Source organism: Gastrolobium bilobum, unplaced genomic scaffold, assembly GCF_033153095.1.
Source record: "Gastrolobium bilobum isolate Gb01-03AN ecotype WA unplaced genomic scaffold, APGP_CSIRO_Gbil_v1 utg7600, whole genome shotgun sequence".
Taxonomy (NCBI): domain Eukaryota; kingdom Viridiplantae; phylum Streptophyta; class Magnoliopsida; order Fabales; family Fabaceae; genus Gastrolobium; species Gastrolobium bilobum.
This window is the reverse complement of record NW_026897674.1, coordinates 698,417-723,125: the sequence shown is the minus strand read 5'-3', so window position 1 is coordinate 723,125 and position 24,709 is coordinate 698,417. Positions and strand designations below refer to the sequence as shown.

Below are 24,709 nucleotides of genomic sequence, written 5' to 3'. Positions count from 1 at the left end.
AGCTGCTCTGACTTGAGGCGGTTCCAGGCCATTTGTGTAGAGGAAGATCACATGATCAGCCCAAGTATAAAATTGGTTCTAATCATATATATAGGGGCAGGATCTTTTGACACCAGTGTCAAACTCAAAAAATCTTAATCATTGATCTCGTAAATTTGATCGTTATATTTTATTAAAAGTTAATTAATGAGAATAATCTAATTAATTACAGTCATTTAATGGATGAAAATTAATGGTTAAGATTGAGATAAAATTTATTATTCTTATATTAATATAAGTTGATCCTGTTATTATATATATAATGACAGCTAAAATTCCTTTCATTTGTAGAGTGCTATATGCTCCATTCTCCTAAAATCTCCCCAGCAATGAAGAATAGAAAGTAATTCTGGATTAAAAGAGAAATAACAGTAGTCTCTCATTCCTGGTTGGTCTGAATTTGGATGAGAATATTTGGAATTATATGCATGTGATTGCTAGCATTAACTGTCAAAATAGGATTGCAATTCTCATTAAGTTGCGACTCGCGCAGGTTAAGACTGAATAGTCTGCGAGGTCAAATGACTCTCAATAATAAAGATTCACACAGACCAAAAGTTGTCTAGTTAGAACTAACCCGTGGTCCATCCAAAATTTTACTTATATAAAATTTTATTTTTTGTATCATATTCAATATATTAAAAATTATTTTAACAAATAAATATTTAACACTTTTATAAAATATTTTGTATAAATTATAAATTTTTCATAACTTAATTTTTGTAATAAAATAATTTTATACATAAATATACAAGTGAAAATGTAAACAAAATTCTAATATAAGTGAAAATTTATTTTTATTGACTATATTAGATTTATTGTTAAAGAATGTGTCAAATAAAAATTTTCTCACCGGGAATCATAACACAACCATTGTTGACAGAAAACCAAAAATAGCAATGAAAAAATAATCTCAATACAAACATTGAACAACTGTTCTTAATATGCTACATATTTGAAAGTTAATCCATTGATTTTCTTCAACTACCATTATTACAAAACCTTTTTACTTATTATCATCCACAAAATTACCAAAATACATAATACACAATATGTTTCAGTGCAAATTTGAATATTCAACATGCTTAGTAGTCAATAGAAAATTTCATTTTTACTTATACACAAATAAAATTCTCTATTGAAACATATCACTGCTAAAAGTTTCATTGTTACTTATATTATGTTTATAATTTATTTAATATTTACAAGAGGAGGATTATATTTACAGATTATATTGTTTACAAACTCTTACAACAAAATCTTACCTCTTGATTTTTATCAATCTAACGGTTATAATTTGTTAAATCATACTTATTAATTAATTATTACTTCTCAATAAATTATAATCGTTAAATTAACGATAATCAACGTTTAAGATTTAATAATAAAATTTGTAAATAATTTAGTTTGAAAATATAATCATTTCTTATTTATAAACATTTAAATTTATATACATATTTTTAAATAATAAAAATATGGATGAAGAAAAAAATTTGACTCATAAATAAAACCTAAGTCAGCCCACTAAATTAGAGAGTTTTAAAGATTAGGGCCAAAATAATCCTAATAGATTAGGGCCAAAATAAAACTTTGCTGGTTGGCCAGCCCATTTTAATACCTTTACGAGGAATTTAAAAAAAAAAACAAAAACAAAAAAAAGTTTACACTGCTTTCAACTAATAATTGTGATACTTTGTCGTGTATGGTATTCACGTTGATCAACAGAAAACAATAAATTACCAATAAATTACGAATTATATGCAAACTATACCAGGATCACTGTTCCATATGTATAAGGAAACCATGTATACTAAAATTTGCGTAAAACCTCGTATGTGGGGAAATAAGCAGCAGTTGAAGACATTCAGGGAGCCTGTGGAAAGGGCTCCAGGCTGTCCTTAGTGGCAGATTCTGAATCAACTTCAAGCTTCCTAAATACAAGCTTTTGCTGGGGAAGTTGACCGTTGGGAAATGCTGTGAGTTCTGTGTCTACTAAAATTGTGTCCTCATCCTTAAATTCTCCTCTCAGAATACCCTTGGCAAGTTCGTTCTCCACATTCTGCTGAATCACTCGCTTTACTGGCCTAGCACCATAATTCGGGTCATACCCCAAACTTCCAAGAAGTTGGATAGCAGCATCTGTCACTTGGATTTTCATCTTGCGATCTGCAATTCTCTTCTGCACACGCTCCAACTATAATAAACCACCAAAATAATGAAGGCGAAATTAGGGATGTGAAATACCATGTAAGAGTACCCATCAAATCCTGTAAGAAGGCTTAATGAAATTGACAGTTCCTCACTAGCCTTTTAATTTTTTTTAATAATATAATATATTTATGATTTATATTGCTCACTTAAAGACATATCTGATATCAAACACTAGTTTTCAAAGTAATAGGATTGATGTTATTTTAACAAATAATAAATATATATTTAAAATTTAAAATATAATATTAAACTAAATTAATAAAGAAAGTGCAAATTATGTGTGTCAATATATATATATATATATAGGTAAGGATCATTTTACACCAGTGTAAGTTACACTCTCAACCTTGTCCGTTGTTTCCACTTATATCCAAGGGCTCTAATTTTTTAGTAATATGAGCCATTAGATACAAGTGGATCAATGGTCATGATTGAGTGTAAGACTTCTAATTCTTACACCGGTGTAAGAATATTCTGCCCTTATATTTATATATATGAAAAAAATGTTTGTCTTTTTAAATGATACAACTTGTGTCATTTCACTCTTACAAAGAAGTGAAACCCACCCCTTTATTATTTTTTTGTCCACTCTCTCTCCTCCATGATCTATCTCTTTCTCTCACTTAAAATGACACAACTTTACATTCTTTAAAATGACACATACTTTTCCCTATATATGTGTGAAATTCTCATGTGATCTTTATGAACATTTTCATATAATCTTTATGAACATTATTTCATGTGTTGTTAATGAAAATATTATTTCATATGATGCTTGTGAATAAATTTTTTTATATTTTATATTTCAATTTGGTTTGGGCCTATAAACTTTAGTTTGCAACTTGACAGGCAATACAGGCCTTGTTAGGCTTTTTAGTTTTTTATAATGGGTCAGGTCAGACCTATAAATCAAGCTTTTAATAAGCTATTAGGCCATTATAGGCTCTAAATATTTCACATAGACTTAGGCTATCAAAATCAAAGCCTAGCTTAACCTGGTCCATTTACACCCCTAATTACCACTAAAATGCATATATATGTTCTCTAAAGGTCCACTGCATGGTCTGAAGCATACAAATAAAACAAGCCCACACACAATGTGTCTTAATTTAGTGACAACATAGCATCCCATATTCACTATGTTTGGCAGTCAATCAAAGAAACTCCAGACTAGTTTTTCACAATGCATCCTAAATTCATAAACTCAATCATCCTTACAAGAATGGTCAATCAATACGGACATAGGAATCAAGCAATTTATAAAGAGGGATGGAGGGAATCAAAACAAGAATGTAATAAGTGGAATTACCTGTAACCTGACAATGCTACTTATCTGGTCACGGTCTAGAGGCTGGAAAACAATATACTCATCCACCCTATTCATGAACTCAGGGCGAAAGATGGATCTTGCAGCATCCATTACCCGCTGCTTTATGGTTTCATAAGCTAACTCTTTAGGAACAGTGTCATCATCCATGTTGAGAATGTACTGTGATCCAACATTTGAGGTCATAATGATAACAGTGTTGGTAAAACTCACTGTGCGACCCTGTGAGTCAGTTACTCTTCCATCATCCAAAATTTGAAGGAACACATTGAAGACATCCGAGTGTGCCTTCTCAATCTCATCAAACAAAATAACAGCATACGGTCTGCGGCGAACTGTCTCAGTAAGTTGCCCTCCCTCTTCATAACCAACATATCCAGGTGGAGCCCCAATCAATCTTGAAACTGCATGCTTCTCCATGTACTCACTCATATCGATTCGTACAAGTGCTTCTTCTGTATTGAACATGTAGGCAGCAAGTGTCTTAGCCAGCTCCGTCTTTCCTACACCTGTAGGCCCCATAAACATGAAGCTAGCAATCGGACGATGAGGATCTGAAAGACCTGCTCTTGAACGTTGGATAGCCTCAGCTACTGCCTTAACAGCGGGGTCTTGACCTACAACACGCTTATGGAGCACTTCTTCTAAATACAACAACTTCTCCCTCTCTGATTGTTGAAGCTTTGAAACAGGGATACCAGTCCACTTGCTTACAATTTCAGCAATATCAGTTCCTGTAACTTCCTCTCTCAGCATAGACTTCCCAGAGTTCATATATTCATCTAATTCCTTCTCTGCACTTCCAAGTTGTCGTTGCAAGGAGTTTAGACTTCCATACTTTAATTCGGCAGCACGATTCAGATCATACTCCCGCTCAGCTTGTTGGATCTCAAGATTCACTCTGTCTATCTGCATGCATAAATACAGATATCATTGGTATCTACTATCGATCTTAAATTCAATGGCATATTCATCCTACATTCCTACCAATCTTTTATACATTCAGTTATTCAAAATGAAAATGTAAGAGAAACTTCAATAAAAAAAAAAGTATATAATAACACACCTCTTCTTTGATCGATTGAATACGAGTCATTACAGACTTTTCATGCTCCCACTGTTCAGTCAGTTCAGCCTGTTTCTCTTTTAAGAGAGAAAGTTCTGCCTCGAGACGATTTAGCCTATCTTTAGAAGCCTTATCTGTATCATTCATGAGGGAGAGTCTCTCCATCTCTAGTTTCAAAACTGACCGATTGATCTCATCAAGTGCAGTAGGTTTAGAAGTGATTTCCATTTTCAGTTTGGCAGCTGCTTCATCAACCAGATCAATAGCTGCAATTTGAAAGTAGCTGGTGTTAGTACTGTATGAAAACCCTTGATTCCAGTCCAAAAAGAAATCTTAACAAAATAAACTAGTGTAATAAAAAGAGATGAGTCATAACTATATTTTGATCATTCAAAACCAATCCTTTGAAAAGGATTAGACTCTGGTCACATGAATGTTCCCAACAGCAGCCAAGTGTTATAGATTTAATGATTTGTACAAAAAGATTTTAAATAAATTTTTATCCCTTAAAAGTGAGAAACTATTATCTAAGCATCAGCATTTCAATGGTTTCAAGAACAGCTGCATAGGAATTCTTTTTCTGCTCAAACAATCATCAGTAAATTAATTGTATTTCACAAACCCTCGACTCAAGTCACATATTCTCACAAAACAAGCTTAAATCAGTCAGAAAATCTTCTAATCCAGAATCCAAATCTCGTTCATATAAAATTTGTAAGGTGTCGTAATATTAACCTGTTACTAGAATAATGTGAATGTTCATGAAACATCTCAATTCTTGGGCAAAATATTTACCAATTGAAAGTTTAAACAATTAATTATTACCTTTGTCAGGTAGAAATCTCCCACTGATATATCGATCCGAGAGAATTGCAGCTTCCACAAGTGCACTGTCAGATATTCGGACTCCATGATGTAGCTCATACCTTTCCCGCAATCCCCTTAGTATTGAAATAGTATCTTCAACTGTAGGTTGGTCAACATAAACTTGCTGGAAACGACGCTCTAGTGCTGGGTCCTTCTCGATATACTTCCGATACTCGTCTAGTGTTGTTGCGCCAATACATCGTAGCTCCCCCCGACCAAGCATAGGCTTTAAGAGATTACCAGCATCCATAGCACCATTTGTAGCACCTAACATATGATAGATTATAATTGTAATAAAATCCAACATCCACATGTTAATGTTAAATCCCCATTTGGCATATGCTACAAACAGAACTCATATTTTAGGATGAGAATGATATGAATTAATATGTATCATCTATGATAAGAATCCCCATTCATCTAAAGAGTTTGGTATATAGACTAATTTGCATCAAGTAGTAGTCTGACTCTTCAAGCAGCTTTTAGAATACCCAAAATTCATACATCTGAAAGTGGAAAGCTTTGAAGCTTATTACCTGCCCCGACAACTGTATGGATCTCATCAATGAAAAGGATAATCTGACCATCAGATTCTGTTACTTCTTTGAGCACGGCTTTCAGCCTATCCTCAAATTCCCCCCGGTACTTTGCTCCAGCAATAAGTGCACCCATGTCAAGGGATATAAGCTGAAAAGAGACCAGTGCATAAGATCAATTTTACAACTCCAAGCCAATATACAAACTTACGAAGGAGCATAAAATAAGAAATAATTTATATTCCTTTAAAAAAGAAATTAAAACTAGGCTGGCAAAGGATACAATAGAGGTTTATCACAAGCCACAAGATGTGGGCTAGTGGCGAGCGAGAGGTTTTGGTAGTTTATACAAGATTATAGGCTCGAACCTCAGTGCCACTATTGTAAAAAAAAGAGAGATTTTTCATGAACCAACCATCCCAAAAGCTTAAACTATTAAGTGAAAGTACATGAATGATTTTATATCTAACATGCCTCCTAACGCAAGAGCCTTTTGAGGTTTGAAGTGTGTGCAATGCATAGGCCAGCCCTATCTTGAGCTGAAATTTCAGTTTTGTTTAGAAGAATGAGGAAAAGATGGATCGAACTCTAGACCATACGGTCATAAAGGATATAATAGCATGTCATGAACTAACTAACCCAAAAGCTTAAATTGTTGGATGAATGCACAATGAATGGTTTTATATCCAACAATATATTTATAGTGAAATTGAAAATGGGGATAGAAACTTTAAAACCAGTTATTTCCATTCCATGGTCCCCTTCTTCCCCGTTTCCCATCCAATTTTAGCCCTATCAACGAATACCCTTAGCATTTGGAGAAACACATACCCTACGGTCCATCAAAGCTTGAGGAACATCTCCTTGCACAATCCTCTGAGCAAGTCTGTTTCAAAGGAACAATTAGGCCAATAAGCAGAACATAGTAAGGAATACAAAGAAAGCATCCAAATAAGGTGCAAGCAAGAACAAATATTTAAAAAATTATGAGAAAAACCTGAACCTCAGACTAAATGTATATTTCAAAGGCATCAATGTTCACACTAAGTTTTAAGCATACAACTGATCATATTGCTTCTGCCATTCTAATTCATACCACTATAGAAAGGGTTTACCTCACAAGGAATCAAATTTTCTTTTCCTAAAACCCCATATTATTGTTTTTAATATAATTGAAAAGATAGAAATAAGCTGTCATCTCAAGATAATCAAGAAAGGGACAAAATTATCATTTTTACGTAATCACTTAGTCCAAGCTCTTAATCCCAGTTCCTATTTTTAAGAAACTTTTCTACAAAAGACTAAATTTACACATTGTATATTTTCAATAAAATTTTGTTCATTTTCCTTAATTTTTTTTTTCCCCAAAAAATGTATGCCGTCATGTGTTTAAATAAAATTTGTATTATTTTTAAACCTGTCACAGGTGCCATTGCTAGTATGTACGATGCAGGTTAGACATTAAAATTAAGGTCCACCAAAATTAAGGTCCACCACTTGTTAAATCTAATTCTTAAAGATTTTTAAGTGAAAGTGTTCAACAAATCATAATGTAATCCAATCATACGAAACAGCAAGGAAGAATCCTAAGTGCTTACCCTTCAGAAATAGCAGTTTTTCCAACACCAGGCTCACCGATTAGCACAGGATTGTTCTTTGTCCTCCTGGAAAGAATTTGGATACACCTGCGTATTTCATCATCTCTTCCTATAACGGGGTCAAGTTTTCCTGCTTTAGCCATTGCTGTCAAATCTTTTCCATATTTTTCCAAGGCTTCATACTTCCCTTCAGGATCTGCAACAAATTTAAAATCAGACTTGAGCAATACAAAATGTTGACAATCATATACAATGTACAGCTCCTAAAAGCTCATGGAAAAAAAAGAAAAGAAAAAGAGTCAAGGACAATAGAATCCACTGCTTCACGGAACTCTCCAAAGATACTTAAGTCTTCAATAGGACAAAATTAACTCTAACTTCCCCTTCCCCATAATAAAATAGGTAAGAAAAAGATAAAAGAAGACAACACACGGCTATAAACCATATAGTAGAAGTTATAAATAGAAGACAAATGGAAAGTGTCACAACCTTGGTCAATAACTGACTGGCGTCCCCTAATGGACTCTATTGCAGATTTTAGAGCCTGCTGAGATATTTGAAATTCTCTAAAGAACTGCTTTCCAAATCGTTGATCTTGAGCAAAACCAAGAACCAAGTGCTCAACTGAAACAAATGAATCCCCATATTCTTTCTTGTAGTCCCTGGCTCTCTGAATCAATGCCTCCAAATCACGCCCCAACATTGAACCAGCTGATTCCCCAAGAACCTAACATAATTGAATATGAGTTAAACAACAGAACAAATATCTTATCCAATAATGAGTAGTAGTTAAACTCAACCAGCCAACACAATACAAGTGCTCATATTTTAATTCAAACTTGTTTGAATTAAAAAATACCTTAGGTTGCCGCTGAATGTACTTATCAGTAGCTTCTAGAAGCCGAGTGTTATCTACCCCAACCTTGGAAAAGATCCTGCGAGCAAGTCCATTCTTCTGCTCCAACAAGGCCTTCATCAAGTGCTCTGTCTCCACAATCTGATGCTTGTTCTCTTTGGCAACCTCCGGCGATGAAACTATCGCCTGCCACGCCATCTCCGTGAACTCTTGCTGTGTTATCTGCCATTACATCAAAACCACAACATCAATCACTGCACCTCACAAGCTCAAACAATATACAACCCAAATTCACAAATATTCAGATTGCAAATAAAGCTGATTAGTGATTAGTTAGTTAGATTATTAGTTACTTCTCTACTAATACATAAGTCACTTTGTTTCAGATTCATTGTCTCAACTTTCTCTTCTCTCTACCATGTTTTCCAACAGCGAAAATTTAAACTTGTACACTAACTAGCTTATACTAAAATTTGCTTCAAGCATGATAATTGGAAGTTTCAAAAGGAAAAGGAAAAAGGAATCAACTTGAAGCAAATGTGTCATGATATGTTACCCTTCCACTTGAAGAAGCTTCACAGCGAACGGTGAAATGAGTGGGATTTCTTCGAATTCTCTGAAACCCATTTGCAAAAAGGTTTCTTTTGTTGAAGGGAATCGATTTGAGGGAAATGGGTTTTGCGAGGAAGGGGAGGGAGAGGTGGTGGTGAGAAAACAGAGCATGGTTTCTGTTACAGGAGATGGGAACTGAGAAAGCAGAAAACGACATCGTAGTGGCCATCGCCCAGTGTGTTAACGGGAAAGTGAGAAATAGAATGGGAATTAAGAAGAGTGAGAATTGAAGATGGAACTTCGTGTTGCGTGGGCATTGAGAAAAGAAAGAAGAGTGTAATTGAAATTGAAAAGAAGAGAAGAGTTAGAGTGAGTGTGGAGCATTCTCGTAAGTTCGTGAAACATGTCGATGTTTTTGGATTCGGATATGATCGGTATTTCATATTTAGAGCTTTTCCACGTGCACTACAAGACAGTATTTTTTTAAAAAAAAAAATTGAATAAATAAAATCTATAAACTTTTCGTTAATAAAAGTTATACTTACAACTTTTTTTTTCGAACTTCTTACAATCGTATCTTAACACCGTTGATTTTCGTCAATCAATGGTTATCATTTATTGTGAATTAATAATTAATTAATGAGTTTAATTTAAGAAAATCATAATCGTTGATTGGCGAAAATCAACGGTGTTAAAATATGGTTGTAAGAGGTCGTAAAAAAAAAGTTATAAGTATAATCTTCCTCGTTTTCATTTAATTTAAAATATATTATAATTTTATTAGGAGGGATTATATTTACAACCCAAATAGTTTACAAACTCTTACAACCATATATTAACCGTTGATTTCCGCCAATCAACGGTTGTCATTTATTGTGAATTAATAGTTAATTAATAAATTTGATTTGCGAAAATCTTAACCATTGATTGACGGAAATCAACGGTTAAGATATGGTTGTAAAAAGTTGTAAACAAAAATAAGTTGTAAATATAACCTTCTCCAATTTTAATTCACTAAATTTCAAAATAAATATTTTTTATTTAAAAGATTTATTTTTTTAAAAAGCTTGTTTCTTGTATAAAAAAAAGGCAAAATCGATTCTTATGTCACAGGAATTTATCAATCTCCAGTCACTCATACTTCAAAAAACGTGCCAAACATTTTTATTTTTTATTTTACAAAAATCTAGTGGGGTCCAGCTTATTTCATCTATGGTATTTGCTTTGCCAAATACACCATTATTGTATACTCTTTTATATGTATGGCGCAACCCAATCCTTTTTTTTTATTTGGAATATCTTATCCTTTCCTTTTTTGATTACTAAATTCATAACATAAAATGCATTATGCAAGAATTCATAGTTACATTCTTTTTTTTATACGTTACCAAAAAAAGGAATAATAAAAAATGAAATTTGATTTTGATTGATATTCTATCATTTTGGTTCTATATTATAGGAATCCAAAAGTTTTTTTTTCAAATTCAAATAAATCGTTGTTGTCTGGGATTCATGGGAATAAAAAGAGCAGCCAGATAACAGGCTGATCTTCCCCAAGAGCTCACATCGACGGGAAGGTTTGCATTCCATATTTCTATTGAACAACATACGAATAGTTCCATGATTTTGGCTAAGTGATTGTTGAATTTTTGTCTTAAAAAAATAAGTAGAAAAAAATGGATTGATATTGATCCGATCTGACTCATTATTCGAGATCAATCCTGAACTGAACGGATCATTCATGTTTACTTCCATTGTAGGTAATGTATTTGGCTTCAAGGCCCTGCGCGCTTTACGTCTGGAGGATTTGCGAATACCTAATTCGGAAAAAATGATAATCTTATGCGGCTGAAGAAATTCAAAGCCCAAAAAAAAAAAGGCTTGTTTCCAATTTATTCGGAACTTCTAACATGCTGAAATCTTAAAAAATGTTAACGGTGCCTAGATCATTTTTTTTTTTTTGGTGAGGGCACATCCCCGAGACAAAACAGAAAAAAATTACATCAACGAGTGTCTAGCTCTGAGAACAGAGCTAAAATTAGAAAAATACAGCCACCTAATATCTAAAGGTGGTACATAAAAAACTACAAAATCATCTTGATCTAGCTTCAGAAGTATTAAGAAGTTTTTGTATATTGATATTGAATAAATTACATGAGTGAGTATTTATACAAGAAAGAATCGCTAAGAATGACTAAGCGATGACTAATCAATCCTATCACAATCCTAATCACAATCAATTCTAATCAATCATAATCAATCCTAATCAATCATAATCAATCCTAATTAATAGGAAATAAAAACGGAAACATGTTTGAATTCTAATTTTCTACACTCCCCCTCAAGTTGGGAGGTAAATATTGATCATTCCCAACTTGCCAATCAAGTCTTCGAATGCTGGACGGTGTAGGCCCTTGGTAAGGACATCTGCCGTTTGCTCTTTGGTTGGAACATATATCAAATGCACACTTCCATCATCTAATTTTTCTTTGATGAAGTGACGATCAACTTCCACGTGCTTTGTTCGATCATGATGCACAGGATTTTGAGCAATGCTAACAGCTGCCTTGTTGTCACAATATAGTTTTATTGGTAGGGAATATGAAATCTTCAACTCTTGAAGAAGTCTTCTTAACCAGATTCCTTCACAAACTCCATGAGCTAAAGCTCGAAATTCTGCTTCAGCACTACTTCTTGCAACCACTGTTTGCTTTTTGCTTCTCCAAGTAACAAGATTTCCCCACACATAGGTGCAATAGCCTGAGGTAGATCTTCTGTCTACTGATGAGCCTGCCCAATCTGCATCAGTGTAGATTTCAATTGTCCTTTTATACCCCTTTTTAAAGAATAATCCTCTTCCTGGAGTATTCTTGAGGTATCTAAGCACCCTATAGACTGCACTAAGATGCTTCTCCTTGGGTGAGTGCATGAATTGACTAATCATACTCACCGCAAAGGCAATGTCAGGACGCGTATGAGATAAGTAGATTAGTTTACCAACCAATCGCTGATATTGTTCTTTATCCACCTCATTCCCATCTTCAATACCTAACTTGGTATTAGGTTCCACAGGTGTCTCAGCAGGTTTACACCCTAACATTCCTGTTTCCAACAAAAGATCTAGAACATATTTCTTTTGTGTTAGAGTGATGCCTGTTTTGCTCCTAGCAACTTCCATACCAAGGAAATATTTGAGAGTGCCAAGGTCTTTGAGTTCAAATTGAGCTGCTAGAAATTTCTTCAAGGTGTTCAATTCCTCAATATCATCACCTGTAAGAATTATATCATCTACATATACAATAAGAATAGCAATTTTACCATCCTTAGAGTGTTTGTGGAAGAGAGTATGATCAGTCTGTGCTTGAATGAAGCCTCTTCTTTTGACTGCTTGTGTGAATTTGTCGAACCATTCTCTGGGAGACTGTTTCAATCCATATAGAGACTTTTTTAGTTTACACACTGATTCATTTCCCCTTTCAAAACCAGGTGGAGGATCCATATAGACTTCTTCATGTAAGTCACCATTTAGGAATGCATTTTTCACATCTAACTGTTGCAGAGGCCAATCTAGATTGGCAGCAAGAGATAAGAGAACTCGGATGGTATTGACTTTAGCAACCGGAGCAAAAGTCTCATGATAATCTATCCCATGAGTCTGAGTGAAACCCTTTGCAACCAATCTTGCCTTGTATCTGTTGATGCTATTATCTGCATTGAATTTTATTGTAAACACCCATTTGCATCCTACTGCCTTTTTTCCTTTGGGTAGGGTCACTATCTCCCAAGTTCCATTTCTTTCTAAAGCATTCATTTCTTCAAAGACAGCATCCCTCCATTTTTTATCATTGAGAGCCTCATGTATATTTCTCGGTATCTTTGTACTATCCAACATAGTATTGAAAGCACGAAACCCTGGGGACAACTTTCCATATGAAATATGATTAGAAATAGGATGAGTAGTACAAGATCGAGTACCTTTTCTGAGAGCAATGGGCAAGTGTAGATCATTTTCACCATGACACTCAAGTATTGGGGTGCTGGAACTAGAACATGGTTCAGAATCCTGGCAGTGTAGAGGCTCTGGGTTATTCACACTTTGAGGAGGCTTTCGCCTGCTATAAACTTGTCCCCATGTTGAGGAGGCTCCTGATGGTGAGGATTCTGTAGCTCCCCCTGTTTCCAAAAGTAGAGGTAATACTGTGGCATTAATAGGTTCCCATGACTGATCTTCATCTACTCCTATAGACTCCCCCTGAAGAGAAGTCGAGGGGAAGAAAGGGTCATTCTCAGAAAAAGTGACATCCATAGAGACAAAGACCTTACGAAGAGAGGGTGAATAACACTTATAGCCACGTTGAGTAGGAGAATAACCAATAAAGACACACTGGAGAGACTTAGGATCAAGCTTAGACCGTTGATGGGAGGGAATATGGACAAATACAACACAACCAAATAACTTGAGAGGTAAGGAGGAGACACCTCGGAAGGAAGGGAAGATACGAACAAGACTAGAAAGAGGAGACTGAAATTTCAGAATGCGAGATGGCATTCGATTTATCAGATACGAGGCAGTGAGAACTGCCTCTCCCCAAAGATATTTAGGAACACTCGTGGTAAACATAAGAGCCCGAGCAACTTCAAGGAGATGTCGGTTTTTTCTTTCCGCAACTCCGTTTTGTTGGGGTGTGTCAGGACACGAGCTTTGGTGAAGGATGCCATGTTGGGAAAGATATTCTCCAAGAATAGAGTTAAAATACTCTTTGCCATTATCTGTACGAAGAATTTGTATAGCAACTTGGAATTGGGTTTGAACCATGGCATGAAATTTTTTAAACACGGATGCAGCATCGGACTTATCCTTTAGAAGATACACCCAACAAACTCGAGAATGGTCATCAATGAAGGTAATGAACCATCGAGTACCTGAAATATTTTTAACACGGGCTGGACCCCATATGTCGCTATGAATTAAGGAAAATGGAGAAGAGTCATGGTGAACTTTAGAAGGATAATGAGCACGAGTATGCTTGGCAAGTTGACAAATATCACAAGAAAACAAACTTGGACTTTTATTAATAAATAAGTTTGGCAACAACTTCTGAAGATAAATAAAATTTGGATGGCCTAGCCTACGATGCCACAGCATAACATCATTACATGAATCAAAAGGAAACATAGAGTTTTTTTCTACGAAAACAGCTTCATGAGTCACATCCTCCTCAAAGTAGTAAAGTCCACCATCCTCTCTAGCACTGCCAATCATCCTCTCCGAGTCCTGTTCCTGAAAAACACAACCATGTGGAAAGAATTTAGCAAAGCAATGCAACTCAGAGGTGAGCTTGCTAATGGAAATGAGATTACAAGTCAGAGAAGGAACATAAAGAACTGATGTCAAAGTAATCAGCTCAGAAAGTTTAATGGTTCCGTGTCCCGCAATCTGGGAAAAACTGCCATCGGCGATCTTGACCCGAGAAGGTTCAGAATATGGAGTGTATGAACAAAACAAGCCAAGATTACCTGTCATATGATCAGAGGCTCCAGAATCAAGGATCCAATGATTTTGACTATCAACATGGAAAGTTGTACCTTGCTGGACCACATGACTAGTGGCCTTAGGAGGTTGCTCGTGGTAATAAAAAGAGTGTTTTGAGGAAGCCATGAATAAAAAGAGAAGGGTTGACCGTTGATGAAAAATCAAGTTTTGTAAACTTTTGATCTGACCTCTGGAACAGGAAGGGGAGAAGCCGGCGAGAAGGTGTGTGCAAGTCGCGACGGAAAAAAAACGTCTGGAAGGCGGCGCGTGGTGGCGCGTGCAGCGGCTGACGGCGATGGGTCCAGCGGCGGTCGACTCGTCGGATCCTTCTGAGTCGAATGGTCACCTCACTTTTTTGATCGGAGGTCAGTAAACTAGGTTTCTGTGTTGGACAGATTCAAGGCGGTGTTTAGGAGGTGTTTGACGGTGATGGAAGTGTTTGGATGGTTATTTCAGATTTGAATTAGGGTAGGAACGAACCCGCTCTGATACCATATTAAGAAGTTTTTGTATATTGATATTGAATAAATTACATGAGTGAGTATTTATACAAGAAAGAATCGCTAAGAATGACTAAGCGATGACTAATCAATCCTATCACAATCCTAATCACAATCAATTCTAATCAATCATAATCAATCCTAATCAATCATAATCAATCCTAATTAATAGGAAATAAAAACGGAAACATGTTTGAATTCTAATTTTCTACAAGAAGAGAAAGGTTTGCTAGCCAGTCTGCACAAACATTTCCTTCCCTGTAAGTATGAAGTAACCCGACAGTCCAATCCTTTGAGAGCCAATCCCGTATTCGAGTCACTAAATGGAACTCACAGGAATCATTACCAATTTTGGTGAGCAAAATAATAACATAAGCTGAATTACTCTCTAAAATAATCTTTCTCCAACCACCAACCCAAATTCTTTCCAAACCTTTTAGGATACCCACAGTTCAGCTATAATAGTAGTACATAATTTTTATTATGTGTTAGTTAGATATTATAACTTTTATTCGTATGGCATCACACAAATTTTAGATTTTGTCAAACGTAGTCAGAGTATATCTTAAATGCTACAAATATGAAGGAAAAAAAAATCAGATTTAAGTGTTAACAACTATAAAGGGACGAGAGAAAAAAATAAAAATTAAATGTGTTATTTTTTTAATTTTAAAAAAGGATGTAGTGAGTCTTCAATATTTTCTTAGTACTAAAAATAATGTTAACGTAGTAGAATATATAAAATATCTTTGGATAATTTAGAATATTTGTATATAATTTCTTATGAATAGTTTCTTTATTTTTTATATTTTGTGGTTTACTTTTTTATTTAATTAGAATTTGGATTTAAATATTAATATAAACAGAAGCTAGTGTTTTACAATTTGTATCAACATGATATCATAAAATATTAATATTAAGAATTTGATGTACGGCATAAGGAGGAGTAAAAGAAGTAACTTAAATTGTAAAGTCAAGTCTTCCATTGGGTGGTCCAATGAATTTCGTAAGTGATTGATTTTGCCATGTATGACAGTGAAGAGAGAACAACGCCTTCATCTGCAGAGTGTTCAAGCGCGGATGCAAAAGGTAGAGAAAGAGAAAGTGCGGTAGGCAAAAGGTTCAATAGTCATTGACCTAATATGTGAGTGTGAATTGTTTTGACAGTGTGCAAAGGTGTGCAATCTATCACTCAATCCTAAATAATTTAGCTTATACTTGAAAAGAAAGAAACAAAAGATAAAGACTGCATAGAATTAAGATAAGATAAATAGAGACAATATTGTAGCTCTGTTTTTACAACAATTCCTTACACAATCACTTTCCACCGTCTCTCAGCCACCAAACATCCCTCAATCACCGAAATAGTGCAAGAATCAACCAAATCCAGGGAGTGATTTTTAGATATGGTTCTAATGGCAAAGCATGTATGAACCATAGTGAGATATATGATTATAGAGTAAATACTCTCTTTGCTCGTTAGCAAATTTTATAATACCTGCTTTAGTCCCTAACAAATAAAAAGACTATTCGTGGTCCTTAAAAAAATTAAAAAAATACTAATTTAGTTGAAATCGTGGTCCCTCACAAATTCAAAAAAGATCCACATTAGTCCATCAAAATGACTAAAATGAGTCTATTTTGAATTTCTTAGGGGCCACGAATAGCTTTTTTATTTGCTAGGGACTAAAGCGGGCATCGTAAAATTTGCTAAGCACCGAAAATGATATTTACTCGTGATTATATGAAACAATCAAGAAATAATAAGTTATAGGGATATTTTGTCTTATAACAAAAGTAGGAAATGTGATGCATATAGAGCCCATTATACCATTCCAGACCAACAAGCATATAAAATATAAATATATCATTACTTTATAGTTTAAATTTTCTTTTCTTTTTTATTTTTAGAAGAGAGAAAAATAATCACAAATATTTTTTTTATTAACATGAAGTTTTCCTTTGACGCGAAAGCACTTGTAGCCATTCCTCATTGCTCTCGTGCTTATTGAGCTCAGGTACTATTGCGGGTCTTGGGTTACACTCTAATTTTTTTTATTTAGTAATTTAAGTTTGAGCTCATAAATAACTATTGTGACTTAGGGTTATTTGAGTCTATATTTTCTTGTAGTTAAGTGCATAGTAACGAGTGCGGTGAGAATAATATAGTAACAAACTTGCCCTACAACAAAAATGTTGTGTTTAGAAAATATAAGTCAAATCATATTTTTCCAAAAGCTCTAGAAAAGCCACATACAGTGGAGTTAGATTTTGGTTTGAAAGAAGATGTAATCAATATACAGGTTGGAACAAAAAGTTAAGATTTTGAGGTTGCCGAACATGACGAGATAGAAGATGTAGATTTTAAAACCAAGGCTGAAGTTGAAGCATCAATTGGTTTGGTGTTGAGGATATCCACAATGGAAAAAAAAATCATCTGAGAGCTATACACTTGGAATATATTCTTCATGCTGATGATGACAGTTATGCCTTGTGTTATTAGTTCTCTAGTGCCCCAAGAATGAATATAAGAAAGAAGAGATTGTATCAGTTCCTTATGCAGGCACAGTTGGGAGTTTGATGTATGTTATAATTTGTATTCATCCATATATTGCTCAAACAGTGGGAGTATCGAGCAATTATACATCCAAGCCAAGAAAAGAGTATTGAATATTTGTGAAGTGTGTGTTCCATTATCTTTGTGGTACATCTAACCTTGAGTTATGATACTCAAGGGGAAACCACCATTAGAGCTGAAGTACTTTGCGAGTGTTGATTGGGGAGGTGACATTGATAGTAAAAGATCTACGAGTGAATATGTTATTTCCTTATTTGGCACAATTGTCAATTGGATGAATAAGAGGCAGATCATAGTTGCTTTACCAACTTCTGAGACAAAACACATGGCCTTGACACATATCGTCGAGGAAGTTACCGGTTGCACAAATTGTGTAAAGAACTTAGCTTTACACTAGAAGAAGTGACAATTGGGTATGATAGTCAGAGTATTATATTCTTGGCTAAGAACCTAGACTTTTATTCAAAGACCAAACACATCGACATACAATACCACTTTAAGAGAAGATAGAGGAAAATGTTCTAGAGTTGAAGAAAGTTGACTCAGGTGAACGATATTGATTTTCTAACCAAGGCAATGAGTACAAAGAAGTTTGAATGGTGTACAATAGCTACAATGGGTTTGAAGAAGCTTGCAAAGTACTCACCAAATGGGAGAATGTTGAGGATGACTCCTACTTTGCATCTAAATAATAACTTATGTTCCCTTACCACAAATAAAGCCAATAGGGATCCCGCTTTCGAGTGAGCGGGCATGAGTCTATGGGCTACCCCGACACAGGGATACATGTGGGAATGCCCATGTGCTCGTAGCAGTCTAGTACTGTTATGAACCTTGAGTTATTTTGTAAATTTCGTTTGTTTAGTAATTTGGACTCGAGCACATAGATAATTCTGTTTAGGGTTATGTAAGCCTATTTATATTCTATTGTAACTAAGTACATTCTTTAGAATGATCTAGGATAAACGGTGTCTCATGGTTTTCTTTCTTTCTTCTTTTTCTTTTAGCTTTCGTTGTGCATATGATTGTATGATTGAAGAATTCGGTCTTTACACTAACATGGTCATCAGCCACCACCATCATACCCTGTTTCCCAAACTCATCAACCACAGCATCAAAGGCTTCTACGAGGATAATATTCTCCATAGAATGGTTGTAAGGTCTCAGGTCTAACCTAATACCAGGGAGCTTCATTGAGTCTAATGTTTCTCCAACTTTGTGGCTGGCGTAGCGGGTGAACATGTGCGTTGCCCCTGTGTAGCGAACACAGTTGAAGCCAAGTTCCTTCGTTTCGACTACAATGTCTTTCAAGGGTATTAAGTCAAGACCCTCTCCAACCATTGAATTGAGGTGGCTTGACCAGTTCACACAATGCTGCTTCTCCCTTTTCCCTGACTCATCCATTATCCATCTCTTGTGGGTTGAGAGGGGGAGAGAATTAGAATGTGATTCAAACAGAGAAACTGCTAACAAGAAGATCAAGCACAAAGGTTTTCTCATCATTTTTTGCTCTGAAAAAGGAAGGTGTTTGCTTTTCCCTGCACTCCATCTTTAGTGGGTTATATTGGAATTTTGGCCATGTTGTTAGTTACCATGATTTTGAGCTTGAAAAGTTGAGTTTTTCCAATTGTAGAGGAACCTTAGCTAGTGTCTGTTTCATTTGCCATATATATATATATATAGCAATAAATACTGCTTGATTGGAAAGACCTGTATAAATGATTGAAGTGTTGCTTTCACCGTACATAAAATATTCAATTAAAACTGTTCCTGTGTCAGAGGCCCGGTGTTGTAATGCAAAAGGAAAATTTACTGTTTCAGCTATATATTACAATAATGTATTCCACATCACTTAAACAATACCTTAACGAGTAAAAGTATAATGATCATTATATACATACAGGACCAAAATCTGTGTTGGACGAATCTAGAGGACTAATTCTTTATTTAATCCTTCTAAGTTTTTTGGTATATTGAAGATTGTCAAGGATAGATATCTACGGTGATTATAGAAATAATTTTTAGGATAATGCTGCTGACTGTGCTGGGGGTCTCATTGTTGAGATAATGTACAAAATGCAAGGTTATATGTAGGTGAAGGGATTGGCATGAATAAATGACACAAGTTCAAATGGTAGTAACATTAACAATGACTTCCTAATGTATCCCAACTATCCAGTCCTCCTAGTAAATGGGAAGCCGTTAAAAACCTGAATTAGATATTACTCAAATTATTGGAACATAAGGTTACAATAACGAGCCTCTCACAATGAGCAATTTATATGCTGTAAAGTAAAGGTCTAAAAAGAAAATATGACTTCTGGCATGAAACTTGAATTGTAAGACACTGCAGTCTTTTTTAATTTTTTCTAACATATAAATGAAGACAGAGTGAATTCAAGCATCAAACCTCCATTTTATTAGAGAGATGTAGTTAAACCACTATCGTCACAACTGCTATACAAGAGTAGCAATGGTACCATATAAACAATAAGCAAATCAAAGCACATTAAAATATTCAAAACATTTATGACTGGAACCATTTTACATCAGGCACAGGGCTGAGAAGAATTTGAAAATATGTATATCAGGAACCAGATGGCAAACTAGTAGAGAGTTCATTTCAATCAACAATTATACCAAGTGGCTGATGAGGCAATGCCTAGATGTTGAGACTTGAGACCAGCACAAAAACAACTCCTATGAAAATTGTGTAAGGAATTTACCGCCACAGAGAAATCAGGGAACTACAAGCTTCACACAATCTTCACCAAGTTAAGTACTCTTTGCCTGTAGTAAGAATGAGGCATGCAACCAAAGGATTTGTGTATGAGGAAATCTTTGAAAGCCACAGCTTAGGTAAAAATGAAGTGTAAACCCTAACCACTTAAGAAAGGTGACATCTGCTATTGCTATTCAATCTGGATGCTATAAAATAACACAACCACATTTCTTCTGTGTTGATTCGCTTGCACCTTTCTTCTCTGTATCATGAGAAAAGACCAAAGTTTCAATAAATATCAGATAAAGCACCAAAACTAAATGAAATAAAAATTGGTCAAACAGAACACCAGCAATTTTACATTTATATACAAGTAGTTTCCCAGTTTTGACTTATTTAAAAAGCATTTGGTACTTGAAGTGCACTACTATAACCGATCATTGAAAAATTGAGTCAAGTGTCTTCCAATAGAGTCCATCTGGTTATCAAGACAACTACACAAAATTTGATCTTTCTGCTTTCTTCTCTTTCTCAGACAAAAGGAAAGAGTTAATAAGTACACACACACAAAAAAAAAAAAAGAGTTAATTAGGATTAGCATAAGTCACCCAATTTATTTTAAAAAAATAAATAATAAAAAACTCCAAATTTTGGAAAAGAACTGCACTTTCTTATATGTATTTTGAAGCAGATAGATGGTGTGGATTAGTGGTTTTGTTCTGACTCAAGATAAGTTTGAAAATTGGATTAGGACAAATAGTACTCTAAAAGAGATTAAGTACCCGTATGTTTGTGTGGGTGTGTTTTTTTCTTAAAGAAAAGAAAACATTTTTTTTAATTAAAAAATGTATCTAAGAAATTTCAAGATCATTAGATGAAGTTTTTTTGGAAAAAAAATAGGGCTAAAAACCCAGAGAAAAAAACAGTTTTAGTACTTTTTTCATAAGTAGAAAAAGTAATTTCTGAAAGAAAGAAAAAAGATATAAAAAAGGAATGTCAGGAAAGCACTTTTATAAAAACCTTACCAAAAACACACCCTAAATGTTTTCAGTCCTAACTTCTCGAGAGTATTTCACAATTAAGAAAGTAAAGTACAGTATAAAAATGTTAATGGAAAAAACGAGGGATTGCTTTTCTATGACAGCTGAGTTATAGGATGATACCTCATAAGTAATCTGTCCATTAAGGAAAGGTTTTATTATTAAAGGAATTTATGCAAGTATTCTACCAAAACCAAATCCAACATTCAATAACGTAAGTTATCTTTGGCACTCAAAAACATTGATCTACTAAAGAATTACATAAATAATGTGATTGAACCCTCTTAAAAATTATGAAATAAAGGAAATGAACTGTTTCTACCAATCAAAAAGAAAAATTATAAAAACATGTTTTGCTACAGCCAATGAGAAACTATTAAAACTTATCCCAGTCAACCTTTTAAGAAAAATATTTTATCTTGAAGCTGCTTACACAAAAGAAAGCTATTAAAACTAGCTTTTGGCATGTCTCAGAAATAAATATTAGACCTTTCTCCATAGTAGGCGGTTGCACAACCACATGCATCGTCGTAACTGTACCGGGTGCATCACATAATGGGCTCTGGCATTCCTCCACTGTTCTGTTGTTCTCCAGTATTTTTCCTGCACTAATTAACTTCACATCTTTTACAGTCCTTGGGCCGTTCTCCTTATCTTCAAAACAGAAACACAAACTTACAGATCTCATATATCATTAAAAGGCATGACAAAAAGTTCAGGGTGAGGCTCATAAATACTAATTACTACACCAATATGACAAATATCTGGATGCATGACAATGTCTACTTAAAATTTCATTATGCAGTCCTGCTACCATTTCCAAATACAACTTAATGCAGCTATATTATTCTAGAACATGTCATTTTCATTATATCTAATTAAAAGCAAGTTGCGGTGAATATGGAAACAAGTAAACTTGGATCTCACTGAAAGTATATGAATAATGTGTGTACACACATCAAGCAAGATCCACAATAAGCAATGGCATGGACACTAAGCTACAAATATTCTCTTGAAAAATTACTAACCAATAAAGAACACCTTAATCTTGAAAAGCTTCAGCTTAAAGATTTAGTAAAATAATGACATATAAATATCTCCTTGTAAAGGTACTAAAAAGGCACCAATTCTGAACAAGTCAAACAGAATGGTATGAGATGAGGAGAAGAAATGCAAAGTCTCCTCAATTTCTGAAGGAAATCTTCCTTAAAGGAATTGAGCAAACAAAACATTTGCGCATAGACACGTTCAACATACCTGTGCCTGAGGATAGGAAGGACATCATATCTTTAATTCACATTAAAAGTCATGATATTACATTAAATAGAAAAATCTTTATAAGCATGAAATATTTTGATAGTTCTATGTTACTTTGGTGATGGCCGTATCCGCACACACTCAAAAAGTAATAACTATATACTAAAAGGAAATTCTTACTTCTTCATCCTCAATATATCTTCTAAAGTAAATGAATAAATCCAGCCCAAGAGCCTTAGATCAAGTGGCACCAAGTTCCTTCAGGGACAAGGACCACTTGATCCGGAAATCAAATCCCACTAAGGCCACTTTGCATCAAATTTAGCCTATCTCGCCCCCCACATACCAGGTCTTACACCTCCTTTATAACCAGAAAAATAAAATACACATAAATGATCCTGCACTGGCTGTCACCATTTTTTTCAATCCATCCAACTCCAACCAAACTACCAGTCTCTCTTAATTTGTAGTACAATGTTCGTTATAACAAACAGGAACAATACTCAATTCTCACATTGATAATTTAACTATTAAACAGGAAGACCAAAAATATAAGCATAAAGGAAAAGATAATAAGACAACTAACCTTTTGGCCACTGAGCAAGTATACTTTCTTTCAGTGTTGCAATACTAGTAGCAGCAGGAAAACTTCTGGGGCCAATATCAGAACCATCAGTCAACCGAAACTTGATCTCAAACTGATCTTGATTCCCAGCCATGCTCAGAGATCCAAGGGAACAGGTGGAGTTAAAAGAAATCTAATAGCTTCAGTTGTACCTCAAAGACTATGAAGAAGAAGTATTCCAGTGAATCACTTCAATTGAGTTTCAATAATGAAATAACAGGATTTCATTCAAAGGCTATCACTCAAGTATCCTGCAAAAATTAGGCAAAAAAGAAAAGGTTAAGTAAGAGTTCTCTCAGGCACATATCCATACCCAAACATAACATGCAGAGCACTCTGGCATGGGAAACTAGACAAATCATTGAAAGTTTTGAGAGGTTTGAAATGTTCTTATAAAAAACTCATGTCATAAGAACATGAATGAAGAAATTGGGAATAACTGAGGTGGATACATCCCAAAAGAATAAAGGGAATAAAACAATTCTTAAAAGTAAACATCATAACATAATTCAACACACTGACACCAGTATAAAGGAATCTCAAACAGCAACAGCAAAAAGAGATCCAATCTTCAAATGGGTATCCATCAAATTAAAAAAATAAAAAAAATCTTAAATTTTCAACTGGGTTACCTACAAAACAAAAAAGGATTGGAAAAAGCAGAATAGACAATGGAGAAACCTGAAAAAGAAAAAAAAAAATCTTTTTTCTGTTTCTGATTTGGGTATGTATGCCACTGATCTGAGTAGTAATTGTGGAAGTCACAGAATTTGTTTTCAGAAACCCAGATGCAAGAAGAAGAAAAAGAACAAGAAAGTGGGTGCTTTATTTCTTTTTCTTGTGATTCCTTTTTCTTTGTTGGTTTGTGTTTTGCAATAACTAATATTAAAATCGGAGAAAAAGATGAAATGGGTTAACAAGGAACGAGGCTGCTTCGGAATTTTCAAAGTCTTCGAAATGTGTGGTCAATGACTCCATTCTTTGATGGCTTCTCCCTCCTTTTCATCTCCGAACGCTGTGGAAATGGAGAAATTATCATATATACATTCACTGATTCACACAACATTAACACATGCCACATAACATTATAATTTTAAAAGTTACTTTTAGATAACTTGTTTTTAGTTTAGCTTGTTTTAATTTAAATGAATTTATAATCGAAATATTTTCAAAGAGAAATTTTGAAGAAAAGAAAAGTTCTTTTTAAAGAGTAAAATAAAATAATTTAAACGGATTTCTAATCTTATAAACAATAAGAAATTCATGTTTAGAATTTCCACAAAAATACTGTTATAATCAATTAGTGTTATTACTTTACTATCAATTAATTTTACGGTTAAATCAATTATGTTGATCCAACAGTTATATTTATTTTCATCATTGTATGGTAATGATTCCCGAT

The 24,709-nt window shown here is 34.5% G+C and overlaps 2 protein-coding genes across 3 annotated transcripts; both read right to left on the bottom strand.

Moving 5' to 3' along the window:
* Nucleotides 1-1,554: 1,554 nt before the first annotated feature.
* On the bottom strand, nucleotides 1,555-9,419 carry LOC133309175 (chaperone protein ClpB3, chloroplastic). The gene is made up of 10 exons (XM_061509909.1): nucleotides 9,057-9,419; nucleotides 8,504-8,722; nucleotides 8,134-8,371; nucleotides 7,645-7,840; nucleotides 6,878-6,932; nucleotides 6,047-6,197; nucleotides 5,469-5,777; nucleotides 4,644-4,909; nucleotides 3,560-4,486; nucleotides 1,555-2,233 (listed from the first exon to the last, which is right to left on the bottom strand). The coding sequence occupies exons 1-10, from the start codon at nucleotides 9,279-9,281 to the stop codon at nucleotides 1,904-1,906; spliced, it is 2,916 nt and encodes a 971-aa protein (XP_061365893.1). The 5' UTR covers nucleotides 9,282-9,419; the 3' UTR covers nucleotides 1,555-1,903.
* A 10,636-nt stretch (nucleotides 9,420-20,055) lies between these two features.
* LOC133309193 (membrane-anchored ubiquitin-fold protein 1) lies at nucleotides 20,056-23,410 on the bottom strand. 2 transcript variants are annotated; one of them, XM_061509938.1, is made up of 4 exons: nucleotides 23,269-23,410; nucleotides 21,915-22,079; nucleotides 20,548-20,647; nucleotides 20,056-20,453 (listed from the first exon to the last, which is right to left on the bottom strand). In XM_061509938.1, exons 1-3 carry the CDS (start codon nucleotides 23,399-23,401, stop codon nucleotides 20,592-20,594), a joined length of 354 nt encoding a protein of 117 aa, XP_061365922.1. In that variant the 5' UTR covers nucleotides 23,402-23,410; the 3' UTR covers nucleotides 20,056-20,453; nucleotides 20,548-20,591. The 2 variants fall into 2 exon arrangements, with proteins under 2 accessions (XP_061365922.1, XP_061365921.1); XM_061509937.1 differs by having other exon boundaries at nucleotides 20,056-20,647.
* Between the last annotated feature and the right edge of the window lie 1,299 nt (nucleotides 23,411-24,709).